Source organism: Podarcis bocagei (genome assembly GCF_964188305.1).
Source record: "Podarcis bocagei genome assembly, chromosome: 7".
Taxonomy (NCBI): Eukaryota; Metazoa; Chordata; class Lepidosauria; order Squamata; family Lacertidae; genus Podarcis; species Podarcis bocagei.
The window spans coordinates 50943191-50958786 of record NC_138132.1 but is presented as its reverse complement, the minus strand read 5'-3'; the positions used below and the strand labels follow the sequence as shown (position 1 = coordinate 50958786).

The 15596-nt window shown below is 49.3% G+C and overlaps 2 protein-coding genes across 5 annotated transcripts in view; one reads left to right on the top strand and one right to left on the bottom strand.

Annotated features, from left to right (window-relative positions):
* The first annotated feature begins 1564 nt into the window (after nt 1-1564).
* On the top strand, nt 1565-14810 carry ZNF276 (zinc finger protein 276). 4 transcript variants are annotated; one of them, XM_081203762.1, is made up of 11 exons: nt 1565-1781; nt 5124-5433; nt 5796-5851; nt 7150-7656; nt 8549-8627; nt 9810-9887; nt 10521-10634; nt 10731-10806; nt 11336-11453; nt 12421-12520; nt 14010-14810. In XM_081203762.1, the coding sequence occupies exons 1-11, from the start codon at nt 1580-1582 to the stop codon at nt 14305-14307; spliced, it is 1938 nt and encodes a 645-aa protein (XP_081059888.1). In that variant the 5' UTR covers nt 1565-1579; the 3' UTR covers nt 14308-14810. The 4 variants fall into 4 exon arrangements, with proteins under 4 accessions (XP_081059888.1, XP_081059887.1, XP_081059889.1 ...); XM_081203761.1 differs by having other exon boundaries at nt 7147-7656; XM_081203763.1 differs by lacking the exon at nt 1565-1781 and adding an exon at nt 2339-2660 and having other exon boundaries at nt 7147-7656.
* FANCA (FA complementation group A) overlaps nt 14733-15596 on the bottom strand; it is a 38492-nt gene continuing 37628 nt past the window's right edge. Inside the window, exon 43 of the mRNA XM_081203759.1 lies at nt 14733-15008. Within this exon, the coding sequence (XP_081059885.1) occupies nt 14907-15008 (102 nt within the window). The 3' untranslated portion in view covers nt 14733-14906. The remainder of the gene's footprint in view (nt 15009-15596) is intronic.

Sequence of the window (15596 nt, the reverse complement as noted above, 5' to 3'; positions counted from 1 at the left end):
AGGTTTTCCCTGACATTTTGCCGATTCGGCAAAATTCCCCCATGATACCATTTTTACACCCGAACACTAGGACATGTCAGGAATTTTCCTGACGTATGGCAAGCCTAATTTTGCATTGGCTCCCCACATTAGCATTATGCTCATTTGAGCAAGAATATCGCAGGCTGGTCCCCTTGCAGTGGGGGTGCTACATGAGAATATTTGGGAGGAGAGCACAAAAGGAGCAAAGGGTATTTTGGGGGTGGTAGAGTACTTTTTGGCTGCATACACAATACACATTTTAAAAATATAGTTTCCCCCAAGGAATCCCGGAAACTAGTTTGTTAAGGGTGCTGGGAATTGAAGCTTTGCAAGGAGTAAACTACAGTTCCCAGGATTATTTGTGAGAAGTCATGCGTAATGTTTGGTGTGTGCAGCCTTAGTCTTACAAGTAACACACATATGCAAGCCCATAGCAAATGTGCTTATGCACCTACAAAACACACAATTTTCGCAATATCTTCGAAAATTATCCTTTGCACTTCTCAGGTTCCTTATTACCCCCTAAGCATGCAAAGAACACACTCTGAGGCACCTTTATTATGCCACCAATGCTTTAATCCCCCCCCCCCCGGATTTGGGGGCAAAATTGCCCAGTTTAGAAGGTACACCACTTATGTAGTAAATTAAATATTTATTATACAGTGGTGATAATAAACAACATTACCTATGCAAAGAGGCTTTTCTTCAAGTAACAGCGGAGGTCTAATGGTAAAGGATGGGTTGCTTGTCTTGAGGAGTGTCTGTCTGTCAGTCTGTTTGCTTGCTTGCTTGCTTGCTTCCTTTCCAGCACCACAATGGCATCTACTTTCTGTAGATCCAAGATCTACTCTCTACACAGGACTCTGCCCGTCTTCAGAGCCTCCTCACCTCATGTGCTCACTGTCGTAAGTGAACTAGGTGGTGAACACCATCTTTCTCTCTGGAATGCTCTCCTCAGGAAAGCTCAGAAAGTGGATAGAGAAAACTTTTTGTCCCTCTTTCATAACACCAGAACTTTGCGCCCATCGCAGGAGCCAACTGGGGTCCCCCAAAGTTGATGGGCACTGCTATTCAAATGGTGTGCGCGTGCCATGTCGTGTGATCAGTTGTGCGGGATAGGACCTACCTGCCCCAACCCCAATATTTTAATCAAGTTGGCGCTCGTTATTTGCCCTGATGCCAAACAGCCTTTTGACTTAAAAGGCAAAACTCTTCCGGTGCCCGCCCCTGCCAGCAGTCTTTCTCCAGCCGCACCGGCGCCCTCCCTACCCTGCGGGCGCATCCGTCGAAGGGCAGCGGAGACGGCGCGGCTCCGATTAAGCGGCTTTCAGCCCGTCTCTAGGCCCGCGGCAGACCCGTTCCGGGCGAGAAGAGGCGGCTCTCGCAGCAGGTCCGCCACCCGCTGGCAGGCGAGCGGGAGCCCCTCGCCGGGCGGAGCTCCTGCCCGGGCAGGCTCCTCCGTCCGCCAGGGGCGCTGCGGGCCGGAACCGAGCCAAGGCGCTGCCGGAGCCGCAGCCAGAGCTTGCCGAGCGGGGGCCGGGCCGGGCTCTGCACGGCCATGAAGCGGGATCGGCGCGGCCGGTTCTTACCCGCGGGCGCGGCGGCCAGGGGCGCTCCAGAACCGCCGCCGCCACCAGCCGAGGCCAAGAGTGTCCGGGCCCGCCGGGGGCGCCCCACCGCTACCTCCCGGGAGCAGGAACAGCAGCCGGAGCCGGAGCCCGAGCAGTGGGCCTCGCCAGCCTCGGAGGCGGCGGCAGCGGGTGAGCGCAGGCGGACAGGGGCACCCCGGCAGCGCGCTCTTCCGGGGACCCGGCGGGCGGCGGCGGGCGGCCCGATCCTCCGCGTGCGCGCTCGGAAGGAAGCCGCGCTTCCCCGCGGGAAGTGCGCCGGGCAGGGATCGGACGGGGCGCGCGCGCTCGGGAGGCGCCTTGGCACCGGGGCTGGACTGGCCAGCGGGTGGCGGCGGAGCTGGGCTAGGCTGGCCCTGCTTCCAGTGCCGGGGCTGGGCCCTAAGATGTGAAAAGCAGTGAACAGAGCGCGTGCAGAATGTCTTTTCCTGTTCGTTGGGTCAGCACATCCGTCGCTGATGTGCGCCAAGCAAGCAGGCAGGCAGGCAGGCAGGCGCGAGCGCGCAAACAGCCAACGCTCTCCTCTCCCAATCGGTCACGTTTGAAATGCTAACTGCAGGAGCCCGTGCCTTTTGCCACCCGGAGCTCTCCAGTGGGCAGCTTTGGAGTCCAGTCACGTGGGTTTCTTGTAGAGCTTCCATGCACAGCCTAGGTTAGCTGCTCCGCCACCCACAAGGCGCACCCAAAACTTTTCACCATCCCGGGTAGCTGTAGTCGCAAGCATCGTGCAACTGCCGAGATGTAGAGGGCGCTGGGGCAGCTGGTTGAGCTGGGCCTCCTTAAATCTCACTGCTTAGGCTGTCCGTGAAGTGGGTATGCCCTGGCCATTGAGCTGACAAGTACCTAGCAGGGGTGACAGAGGCTCTGGCCTCCCACTTTGAAGCCATCAGTGCCCATCAGAGGCATGGAGAGGTGCCAGTTGGATGAACCAGGAAGAGGACTTGACACGAACCTCTGGCCTTCCTCCAGAGGTTGATGGACTTCAGCTCCCAGATTCCTTAGCAGCAAATGGTTGCTCATCCATTTTCATATATTGTTCCTCCCTGTATCATGATTTAGTTGTACGGGGTTCACTCACAATTTTGCAGTCTTAGAACAGGAACTTGCATTTTTTATATTTATCTTTTGCTGATAATTCTGTGGAAGACGATACATAGTTGATGCTGCTAGATAGACAACGATGGTGTTGCTCCCCAACACCAGGGAATCAAGGAATCAATCAGCTTTTCCCTACCTAGTAGCCACATGCTCTGGTCTTCCCCACCCCCCTTGCAGAGGAGTGCAACCTGAGGCCTTATGGGGAGCTATAAATCATAGATCTGTCCTGTTACATTCTTATACCAGGTGTGATGTGGGGTAATGGTTTCTACAGATGTAATAACCTGGGAACCATCATGTTCCACATTTGCTGAACTGATTTGGCATGGAGATAGTCCCACACTCACTGACAGTTCATATGCCAACATGTGGGTCGTGGGTTGCAATTGCACCTCCATAACCATAGCAAAAACACATGTGTACTTAATGTACTTGTTGAAACGTTGGACGGTTTTGTGTTGTGTTAATCTGTAACCCTTGTTCTTGGCCTCAGATCAGGTAAATGTACCTGTTTAAATTTTCCATTGCCTTCACTAACCGGGCACAGTCTAGCTGTCTTTTGACTCCAGTTCCCAGCAGTCTCAAGCTGCCAGCATGGCCAGTAGTCAGGGATGATGGGAGTGGTAGTCTAAGCAACATCTGGAGAACTGCAGGCTCCCCTACTTTCCTTATTGTTATTGAGGGAAGGAATTCTGGGCACTGTTGTCTACCCTCCCAGAGTTACAATTCCCAGCAACCCTTAAACTACAATGCCTGGAAAGATGTTTTGAATGTGCTTTGAAAGTATAGTGTGTTTACTATTACATGGGAAAGCTGATTGGTGAATGGATTTTTTTATGTAGCTTAGCAGAGACGGTTCTGGGGAAGTCTAGGCTGAGGGTTTGAGGAGAAAACCTTTGTGCTGCTTGGAGGGCTTTTTGCAGGGATAAAAAGAAATCACAGGTAGCTTGGTACCATGGAAAATATGCAGAATAGCACCAAAACAGAAAGCTGATGCTTTATGTTTTCTAGGCCTGATTTGCGGCACCTTAGTTTCATTTGTCTGCCTTCTCTACTTTAAAATATTCAGCTCTGCTCTCTCATAGAATTGGTGGGGAGGGAGGAGTCCTGGATGAGAAAGGGTCCTGGATGCTAAGCTGGGGCCACCACCCATGATCAAAAGGAGACTTGCTATGACTCTGAGACAATGAGTCGCCTGATTGGCCAGTGCCACAGTAAAGACTGCTGACATCATCTCTGTGGCTCCTCCAAGTCAGGAAGTGCTGCAGAGGGGCTGTGGGCAGTTTGCAAACCAGGTCCCTGCACAGACAGCAGAACTTGCTTGAAAGCAAACAGGAAAACAAAAGAAATTGGTTCCTGTTTCTCTCACAGTTCTTGGCAAAGCAGGAGCTGGATGGTTCAAAGCAAGGACTGCTCTCAGAGCCGAAGACAAAAAAGGCGAAGGATGCCAGAAGGTAGGGCTGGAGTGGGGGGCAGTGACAATATGACCAGGGCTGCCTTTCTTGGTTGCAACAGCAGGGGTGAACACTCAGCTTGATGCTTTACTCCAGCTCAGGTTGCTCCTGTGTTCACTAACACAGTTTATGTTTTCATCCATGAGGACTAGGACCTTGGGTGTGTTTGAAGAAACTCCTAATTTTTAGGATGCTGAGTTATGCATTTGATGCAGAATGCCACACTTTTACGTGTTGTGATTATGGAAAGTTTTATTGATGGAATCGGAAGACAAATACATTAAATTCAACCCCCCATGCCCCCAAAGGATGTTCCTGGGTGATTTATGGCAAGGACCATTTAATAGTGTTTCTCTGGTTGCCACCCACTTATATGCTCTGGGAGTTAGTTCACACAACGGTTGGGCTTGTTTCTCCTCTGTCCTGCCTCCTGCCATCCTGCTCTGCCCAGGAGTCTTTTAAGGGCTGTAGTTCAGTGGCAGGACACCTGCTTTGCATGCAGAAGGCACCTGGTTCAATCCCCAATGCATCTCCAGTCAAGCCTGGGAAAGCTGCCTGCCCGATACCCCAGAGGTCTGCTGCCAGTTACTGTAGATGATACAGAGGTAGGTAGACCAATGGTAGTAGTAATAATAATAATATTGATTCCCCTGCCCATCTGGCTGGGTTTCCTCAGCCACTCTGGGCGACTTACAGCATATCTAAAAACATCAAACATTAAAAACTTCCCTAAACAGGGCTGCCTTCAGATGTCTTCTAAAAGTTTGGTAATTCTTTATCTCCTTGCCATGTGGAGGGAGGACATTCCACAGGGAGGACGCCACTACCGAGAAGGCCCTCTGCCTGCCTTGTACCTTCATTATGCTTCTAAAGGCAATGCTAGTCTCCGAGTGACCTCCTTTCTTCCCTGAAATCCTTGCAGGATTCGGCCGGGGTGTGAGCACCGCTTACTGCCGGCTTTGCCACGGGAAGTTTTCCTCTCGGAGCCTGCGGAACGCCTTTGGAAAGGTCCCTGTGGTGGGGGAGAGCTCTGAGAAGCAGCGGCGCATGGACCAGGTCTTCTTCACGGACTTCCAGCGGCTGGTGGGGGTGGCTGTCCGGCAAGACCCGGCCCTCCCCCAGTTTGTCTGCAAGAAGTGCCACGCCCAGTTTTACAAGTGCCGCAGCATCCTCAAGGCCTTCATCCAGAAGGTGAACCTGTCTCCCACTGGCCACCTCAAGCCACACGGAAAGTAGGTTGAGCAGATTTCTCCACTCGCGGGAGGCTGGGCTGCTTGTGGCTTGTCTCGGTAGCCACCAAGACTTGGCCCCCAAGCAGGGAAACATTTATGAGCTGCATACATAATACTTTGTTAGGCTGCTGATGTCCCACTAATGACTTGCACTTCGTACAGAGGGCTAGGGAAATACTTTATGGGTTCGTAATGTATGTGGCCTTATTTGCAAGGCCAAAAGTCCAGTTTCCAGCAGCTGGAAATGGCCTGTGCACATTTTTTGTTTGTGAAACTGCCACTATGAGACCAGAGCACGTGCTGCCTGGGTCTGTCCTCCCTAGAAGGCATCTGATTTGCTCTGCCGTCTGTTTTGTGTACAGGGACAACCTTGCCCAACCTCCTCTTCCTGCTGCAAAAGGAGATGCTCCCTCTCTAGGTAAGTAGGATTGTTTTGGCTCCTCTGAATTTTCTCCTTGGTGTCAGTTGTGGCTGCCCTGTTGCTTCCACAGATTAAGGGCAGTTTCCACTTTGCCTATGCTTATAGCTGATGTGGGGCTCAGTCTCTGGCAATTTCCCTATGACTAGTGGGGACCAGGGTGGTCTCTGCACTCTAGGGCCAGCTCCAGCGTCCGCCTGGGAAGGCCGTATTTTTATTTATCTAAAACATCTGTTAGCAGCCCTTCATGAGAAGTCCCAAGGCAGGATACCATCAGTATGAAAGCACAAAGATATCTAAAATAAAAACAGTGCAAGACACCAATCCAAAAATAAAATAACTCAGCATCAGCTGCAGAAAGGGAAAACTCATCTTTTGAGTGCCAACGAGCCAGCCATGTGCAATTCTAGCTAGGGCTCCCCAGCTTCTTTTGCCAGATCACAGATTCAGGCAAACTCTTTTTCTCTTTCTTGAATTTTATTTCCAAGATACAAAGACAAAATCAACAAAAAAAAAAATAGACACTGTTTCATCTTGCAATTACTAACCGAAAACAATGTGTGCAACATTCAAGAGGAAGGGTGGAATATGAATAAACAAAGTAAATAATGTTTTTCCTTTTTAAGTGTAGGCAAGCATATTTCTAAGATCTGTTGGGAACATGGATCTTTTCTGTATACTTTAAAATAATATGACAGTTTGTACTTGGTCTCTGATCCATCATCTGAAGAAAGGCTTTGATCAACGTTGCAGTACACACCCCTGATTTGTGTATGAGACAAAGTCACAGCACAGTAAATAATCCCTTCTGCACAAGGAGCCCCACACAACTGTTTGCCACTGTCAGTCTCTCTGCAAACCAAGTATAAGGCAGGATGATACTCAAGTGGGTTTTCCTTCTTCCAAGCTCAGTATAAAGAAGCAGTAGCTCATCATCCCTTGCCTTCAGCAGATGCAAAGCTGCATGTATTTAGCATGGCTTTATTGTTTATCTATTACACTTCTTTCCTCCAAGGAGCTGAAGGTGGTGTAATTTCAAGAGGTAACTCTGCCTAACAGAAAGCAATGTGTTCAGGAGGAGGGGTGGACTATAAATTCCATAAATAAAATACAACAACCTTGATTGATTGATTGATTGATTGATTGATTGATTTTGTGTGTGTGTGTGTGTGTTACCACCTAGCACAGGTGCCATAGTCCATGCCAGCCAGTTATTCTGGGGCTTATGGTGTGGGGCAGGGGTTTCAGTGGCATGCCTGGTCTCTGCTACCCTCTGTCTTTCTCCCTGCCAACAGCAGACCTGATCACATCCAGCCCCCAGTGCCTCCACAGCTTAGTGATGTGGACCCACAACCACGCCGAAAGCTGCCAGATTGCTCCGAGCCTGCAAGGCGTCTTGTCCTCAGAGTACTGCGGGATCATCCAGGCCGTGTGGGGCTGCGAAGAGGGTCATGATTATGTCATGAGCACAGATTCAGACTGCAGCACCTTGCTGGTGGACAACGCCCTGTCCGTCAAGTGGGAACTGAACAAGGACCCTGCCCCGCAACAGACGCACGTGACGGGCAACGGGGTGGGGGCTGACTGTACTGTGGCTGCGGCAGCACCGCCAGAACCCCAGCGTGGCGCCACTCATACGGCAGCCAGCCAGCAACCTGCAAAAAGTGGGACTCCTCCGCCTGCGCTTAGCACAGAAAGCTGGGTGTCGGAGAGCCAGGATTTGCCTTCCTTCCAAGATGCCTCGGAAGCTCCTTTGCAGGAGGAAAGCCTGCCGCAGCCAGACTGCCCTCTGAATGGCAGTCCAGGTAAGTGGCATGCCAAGGATGTATCTCCAGGATGTTGTGGGGGTGCGGGTCACAACTCCACAGAGGTCTTTGCACATTTCTTTGCACAATATACACATATATACACATACACATATACACAATATACACAAATGGCCTGGGCCCAGTATACCTGAAGGAGCGTCTCCACCCCCATCATTCTGCCTGGACACTGAGGTTCAGCGCCGAGGGCCTTCTGGAGGTTCCCTCACTGCGAGAAGCAAAGCTACAGGGAACCAGGCAGAGGGCCTTCTCAGTAGTGGCGCCCGCCCTGTGGAACGCCCTTCCAGCAGATGTTAAAGAGATAAGCAACTACCTGACATTTAGAAGACATCTGAAGGCAGCCACTTTAATTATTTTTAATCTTTGTTGGAAGCCATCCAGAATGGCTGGGGAAACGCAGCCAGATGGGGGGTGCAAATAAATAATAATAATAATAATAATAATAATAATAATAATAATAATAATAATAATAATTAGCTGTTCAGCTGTTGAAGCCTGTGTGGAAGCAGTGCGTTCACAGAGCTGAGTGCCAGCATTTCTGATTTATAGCTCAGCTGTCTGGGACCAGGCGTGCCCTTTGCATTCTTGTTGCTTTTTAATTTCCGCCCCGTTAACTTGGCTTTCCCTCCAGCCAGTGTGCCCAGACACTCACATTTTCTCATAGTGAAGCAGGCTCTTGCCAAGGTGAGCTCAGGCCCACGTCCTTTGGCTGACCACCGCGAGAAGTGGCTGCTGGGCTGGGTGGGCCTGACCCGGCAGACAGGCTCTTTTTATGTTCTGTTGGGTCGGGTGCCGCAGGACTGTTGTGCCTTGACAACTGTTGTGCCTTCCTTTGCGCCCTTTGCAACATGCATTATTCTCCGTCTTCTAGGGCCACTGAGTGAGAAGCCGGTTTCCTCTGCAGCCTCGGATGAGCGGGTAAAAGACGAGTTCAGTGACCTTTTTGAGGGGTGAGAGAAGAAGAGCGGGATTCAAATGTCACCTTTGCAAGCATGTACAATGATTGTGGGGCGGGAGTGGATCTCATTCCTCACTGGAGGGTCCAGTCACTGGAGACGGCTTTTTTAGGGGGTGGAGGAAGGGGTCAGGACAGCACAAAGGGTGGTTTTTGTGGCCTTTATTAGAAGCAATGCAGTCCAATAGTAAAAATACAAAATTATTAACTGTTAACTGTAACAACAACTCCTTAATACTACCTTAAGTTTAGTTCAAATTAATTGTTGCAGTTACTATCTCTGTTTATAACCTTTGTTCTTCACAAAGGTTATAAATGATGTCCAAGTATTGGAGTTTTTTTTTTATGATACTGGATATATTATTCTCACTGATGGGCCAGAACGTGAACAGATACAAATCCATACTGCCTATGGCAGTGATTCCAAAGGATGTCACTTGGGGCAGTCTTATTATTTTACTTATTTAATAGAATGTATATACCACTTGATGGTTTTGGGTTTTGTTTTTTTTTAAAGCACCTCTAAATGATTTACAAAAATGTAGCTGGCAAAAAAAGTGGGCAGGTAAGATGCCTAGACAGAGAACTGGGGGGAGTCTTAGCAAGTGATCTTGTGGGGGAAGGCTATAGCTCAGTGGTAGAGCCTCTGCCTTGCATTCAGATGGTCCCAGGTTCAATGCTCAGCACCTCTTGGTAGGGCTGGGAATGCCCCCTGCCTAAAACTCTGTAGAGCTGCTGCTGCCAGTCAGTGTATAATACCAACCTGGATGGATCATTGGTCTGACTTGGTGTCAGGCAGCTCCCTACATTACTTTGGTCTGAAACCTTTTGCAGGCACCAGCTTCAGCTTTTAAGCATGGAATTGATTGGAGCTGGACACTTGCTTTTTAAAAGACTCCAAAGGCTGGGCTTCCAATTATTTGATGCCCAGGAACCCACATGTCAGGGCAGTTTCTCTGCTCGCCTTTTTGTAGCATAGCGGCCTTTACATTGAGTGGTTCTGGGCCACTGTCTGGAGTGTGTTGTTTTCTTGAAGAAGGAAAGGTCACTTTGGGGCAGCCGGACTTGCAGCAGTTTTCTTGAGCTTCCCCACCCCCCACCCCCGCTGTCAACATAAAGGCCCAATGAGGCTTCACCTGCCTTCTGCTTTAGTGAAAGGGCCTGTTTACTTTCTCAGGTACTCCTTGAGTGACGACGAGAATGACAAGAGAGCGCAGTCTTCAGACGACTACTTTGAGCCTTACCCAGAAAAGAGGTGAGGGCTTTTTCTTGTCCTTTTGCTGCGGCAAAAGACAGGAGTGGTAGCTTCTTTCTCTCGAAGGCATTTTACCTTTTGCAACCTCTTCCACCCTCAGTGGGCAAAGGCCCACATCCATTCTTCGCACATTCTCTCTTTTCTTAGGAGTGAGCAGGTTTCTTTTCAGCCTCCTCACAAATGTGTTCATTTGTTTAGGATTGTATTTTAAGTAGAGCTATGCAAACGCTCTGTCAGTGCAAGGGTTTGTACAATGGAATATTCTCCTGACCCCTAAAAGCCCCTTCAATCTGTTTTAGGGGCTCCCTCAACCCTCCGAGCAGATTTGTGGAGAGCGCAGGGGAAGGATAGGGTGGGAATATTCCATTGTGCAAATCCTTGTGCTGTTGAAACAAGTGATGTGTATACTTCCCTTTATTTCAACAATTTAGTCTATGTAAGGCTTTCAAATGTTTGCGTTTATTAATGGGTGGCCAGCCTGAGAGCCTTGCACTGGCCTAATTTCATGTAGGCATTGGGGAGGGGGGCAGAAATAGGGAGATGCAGCCCTCAACAGGGGTAGGGAGGTCGTTCACCCCTGTTTTATAACCTCAGTTGACATGTAGCAACAGTTCCCTGTTCCTCCTCTGTTAGGGTATCCAACAACAGGAAAGTTGAAAGCAGAGAAGCAAAGAAGCTTGAAGAGCCCAAAATAAGGAAGAAGCCAGGACCCAAACCTGGCTGGAAAAAGAAAATAAAATGTGAAAGGTATCATATACCCAAAGCTTCCAAGATGTGAGATTCCCACCCCCAAGAATGGACCAACCTAATCACCAGTTACTCTTTCCTCTGCTTTTTTTTAAGGGAAGAGCTGCCCACTATTTACAAGTGTCCTTATCAGGGCTGTACAGCTGTGTACAGAGGTGCAGATGGCATGAAGGTATGTGGATAATTACTAGCTACGTTTAACTTTGGAGTCGTCAGACCCTCGGCGGGACTTTACTTTCTGGAACAAGTGTCTCTCTCTCCCTGCCACCACCTTCCCCCAGTTCCTTTGGGTGGAAGCGAACCAATCAAAAGCCAGATTGTAATGATTGACAGCCCTGCCTAACGGGAGGGAGTAACCCTAGCTTACAAGAGAAAAAGAAGGAGAAAAGCTTATGACTTTAAAAGTGTTTAATCCAGATTTTGCTGCCAGTTTGAGGAAATGGATGCAGCGTCCTCCTTTCTCATTCTGTTCACGTGATTGCTGCCATGGAGTAGCTTTGGCCAACCAGTTGCCCTTAGGACGTTTTGGACTACAATCCCCATCAGCCTCAGCCAGCACATGGACTTGTAGTTCAAAACCTCTGGAGGGCCCCCAGTTAGCCAAGCCTGCCATAGGTGATCAGATTGTCACTGCCCGCAAACCTGCATGGAGTGAAAGGATGGCTCTGTGTGAAGATCTTGCTCTCTCTTCTTTCATTTAGAAGCACATCAAAGAGCATCATGAGGAGGTCAGAGAAAGGCCCTGCCCGCATCCAGGTTGCAACAAGGTGTTCATGATTGACCGGTACCTTCAGCGCCATGTGAAGCTCATTCATACAGGTATGTTGTGCTTATGAGAGAATGACGGAGGATTTGCATGGAAGAGAAAGAAATGCCCTGGGCAGAATCAGGCATCACACACGGCACAGGAGAACAGGCTTTTTCAGTGGTGGCCCCCCATCTGGAATCCTCTCCCCAGGGAGACATGCCTGGCACCATCATTGTAAGACGTTTTTAACTACCCAGGCTTCTGGTAGTTAAGTTAGCCTCTACTGTGGTGCTCACCTTTTAGTTGGATAGGACAAAAATTGTCCTTCTTCCTGTATTGCTGGAATAAATTTTTAGGAATTTTGAAATGCAGATTTGTTGTTTTTAATTTGACTGTTAATTAATTTTATCTGTTTTTTATTTTGTTAAGTTAGGTCGTTTGCAGGCTGTTCTGTATAAAGCAACTTAAGAAACTAAAAAATAAAAATAATGTTGATATACATGGATCTGCGGTTAACCTGCCCACAAACTGTGCAGACCTCTGTATCATCACAGAGAAAGCACTGGAAAAGTGCTCTAGTTCCTTTTGGGGAAAAACATTGCCATCTTATTCCCCTCCGCCGCCGCCATTCTTCTCATTCATTTCATTTTCATTACTTATTTACTGCTTAATGTAATAAAGTCTCTTTAAGAGGTTCACACAAAATGCAATCATAAACCCCTAAGCAAAGTCTTCCAAGAGTGTCAATGATGGAGACAGTCCCAGTAACATAAGAAGAGGCTGGGTTGCTGCTGTCAGGCCAGAGGGGCATCCCCACCTCGCAGCTCCCACAATGGCCAGCCAGATACCTAGGGGAAGCCTGCATCAGACTTCTCCAGCTGCTAGTATTGAGGTAGACTGCCTTTGATGCTGGGGTTGGGGGGTTAGTACTGCACTCACTGTTGATAGCCTTTTCCTCCATGAATTCTCCTAAACCCCTTTTTTTACAGCCACCCAAGTCATTGTGATTTTCAACCCTGTTCCCTTCTCCCATTGCAGAGGTGCGGAACTATATCTGTGACGAATGTGGCCAGACTTTCAAGCAACGCAAACACCTCTCCGTTCACCAGATGCGCCACTCAGGAGCAAAGCCTCTTCAGTAAGCACACTTTTCGCCTATGGCCTTTTAGAGATAAGCTTGTGTTGCCTTTAGGGGGCATCTTAAGATTACTCAAAGATGAATTTGAAAACTAGTATGCCCTAACTGGACGCGGGTGGTACTGTGGGTTAAACCACAGAGCCTAGGACTTGCCGATCAGAAGGTTGGCAGTTCGAATCCCTGCGACAGGGTAAGCTCCCGTTGCTCAGTCCCTGCTCCTGCCAACCTAGCAGTTTGAAAGCACGTCCAAGTGCAAGTAGATAAATAGGTACCACTCCGGCGGGAAGGTAAACAGCGTTTGCGTGCGCTGCTCTGGTTCGCCAGAAGTGGCTTAGTCATGCTGGCCACATGACCTGGAAGCTGTACGCCGGCTCCCTTGGCCAATAAAGCGAGATGAGTGCCACAACCCCAGAGTCGTCCACGACTGGACCTAATGGTCAGGGGTCCCTTTACCTTTACTATTCCCTAACTAACAAGGTTGAAGAAAGGTCATCTCCCTTGCAGATGCGCCAATAATGACACTTCCAAATTAAGATGTGGCACACAAGCACACACACACATTTTGGGTCCTGGGATTGGTTTTTGGGTTCATACGTCCAGTAGTGTGGGAAATGATGATTTTAGGACTGGTTTGGGAAACATTTCCTGCAAAACCATCTTGTCTCAATGCAGAATTACAGTCGTACCTTGGAAGCCAAACGGAATCCGTTCCGGAAGTTCATTTGACTTCCAGTGCACAGCTTCCGACTGGCTGCAGGAGCTTTCTGCAGCCAATCGGAAGCCCTGTCGGACATTCAGCTTCCAAAAGAATGTTCACAAACTGGAACACTCGCTTCTGGGTTTGCGGTGTTTGGGAGCCAAAAAGTTTGACTGCTAAGGTGTTCGTCAACCAAGGTACGACTGTACATGTGACTGATCATTTTGCCATAGTGGAGAGCAGCACTCAGATTTCTTTTGGTGGACTGTGGCCTCTCCTGCACTTCAGAATGAAGGAGTGCTGCTGCTGGTGAGATGTTCAAAAACACCTATGCAGGTTAGTGCAACTAACCTGGAGTGATGGAGAAAAATGCCATACAAGTCTGTCTTGTTAAAGCACCAGTCCCTAACAGAGGGCTGACCGGTCTGTAAGAGGAACAAGGTTGCAGTGTCTGACTAGCAAGAGCTAAGCTTCCACTTCTCCTATAGGATATTCCATTCCCACAGAGAGCGAGGACACAGCGCCCACCAGCATCCTGGATTTTTGATCGGGACATCCAAACTAAAATCTGGAAGCATGTTTCCCGCCCCAGCAATAGTCTCAAGTGCAGCTCGGTATTCAGGGTTCTTGGTAGATAAAATACACATGGTTATTGGAAGCATCCTCTCACCTGTCTGAGAGCAGCTGATATATTTCTTCCAAGGCTGAGCTGTGCTGCTGCTGCTCCCCCTCCTTCATGGGGATGAGACCGTGTGGCTGGTCTGAGGTCCACTTTCTGCTTTCCCCCTGCAGGTGTGAAATCTGTGGCTTCCAGTGCAGGCAGCGAGCATCCCTCAAGTACCACATGACCAAACACAAAGCAGAGACTGAGTTGGAGTTTGCCTGCGACCAATGTGGGAAGCGCTTTGAAAAGGCCCACAACCTCAACGTCCACATGTCCATGGTGCATCCCCTCACCCAGACTCAGGACAAAGCCAAGGCTGCTGAGCTGGAGCAAGAGGCTCTGCCAGAGGCTCTGCCGGAGGCTTCAGAGACTGCGGAGAACCATCCTGTAAAATTGGAACCGAGTGTGCAGCAGGAGCCCACCTGAAAGAGCCCTGGATGGGAGCCCTGATCCAGCTTTGCATAAAGCAACACTGAGTGGGAGTTTTAAACGTACGTTTTAACGGATCCTCCAAAAAACAGAAAGGGGTGGGGACTCGCTTCTGCTTGCTGGTGAAAAGCTTTCCATTGCTGTGACTATTCTCCGTGTGTGTGTTTGTGTCCAAGACCGTAGCAGTGTCTTACAGAGCCATATCCGTCTCGCCAAAGGAAGCAGGCTGTCCTGCCTTCCCTCTGATGTGGCGATTGGTTGAGCTCAGAAAAGGTATCGCACCTGTTATAAAGGTGTGTCGGCCATAGGCACAGGCTCATTTTTAGAGGCTCTCAAGCAGACGGAAAGCCCAGTTTAAGCCCGAGACAACTTGTTTTAAATTAAATTCCAAAGCCAATCAGAAAAAGAAAGACGAACCAGAATATTTGTAACATGGTTTTTATTGTTACAAAGTCATGGTCATGCTTGTAATAAATTATTTACACCGTACTTTGAACAGATTAAGCCTTTGCAGGTCTGTCCACTTTTCCCTATCCGTGCATTTTTTCTGGGTGGGCAGGGAATCACCCCATGCCTGCCTGCCTGGACTTCAGCTGTCAGAAAAGGAGAAGTTCTTCATCAAGCAGATCCCCATCATCACTGGAGTTCACAAGGGCAGCCTTCATCTCTGGGTCCAAGTCTTCACAGAGACTCATCAACTAAGGAGGAAAAGAGTCTGGTGTCAAGCATTGCTAACTCTCTCTAGCTAAATCCTTGGGCAGACTGTCCGCAGACAGCACGATGACATCGTTTGTAAAGAAAGGCTGCCACCGGTTCAGCCTCGCTGCAGTCAGCCAGCAGCACTCTGAAAAGACAGATCTCTGGCCTGGCCATGTCATTTCTAGGAGTGCACAGGTCACAGTACTTGGTAATCCACCACACCTGTGGACAGCAGGAGCCAAAGGTGTGCAAAGAGTCAAGGCACAGCTGCTTCCTGCTTGGAGCGCACGGGCGGCAAGGCTAGGAGCAGAGGAAGCTGCCGGATACCAGGTCAGACTGGCTGGCAGTTCTTGGGCAGAAAAGGGCCTTTCTCAGCTCTATTCTTGGGAGTTGCCAAGGATGCAAAGCATGTGCTCTACCACTGAGCTAGGGTTCCTATCCACTACAACTGTTAAGTTTTAAAAGGCACAGTCTTCCTTGCCCTTCTTTTGCCAGTTACACGAGGTTGGAAGCAACCACAATACTGGAGAATAGGAAATAACTGCTCGAGAGCCTTGGAGGATCCTACTCAGGGGCTTCTGCTTCAG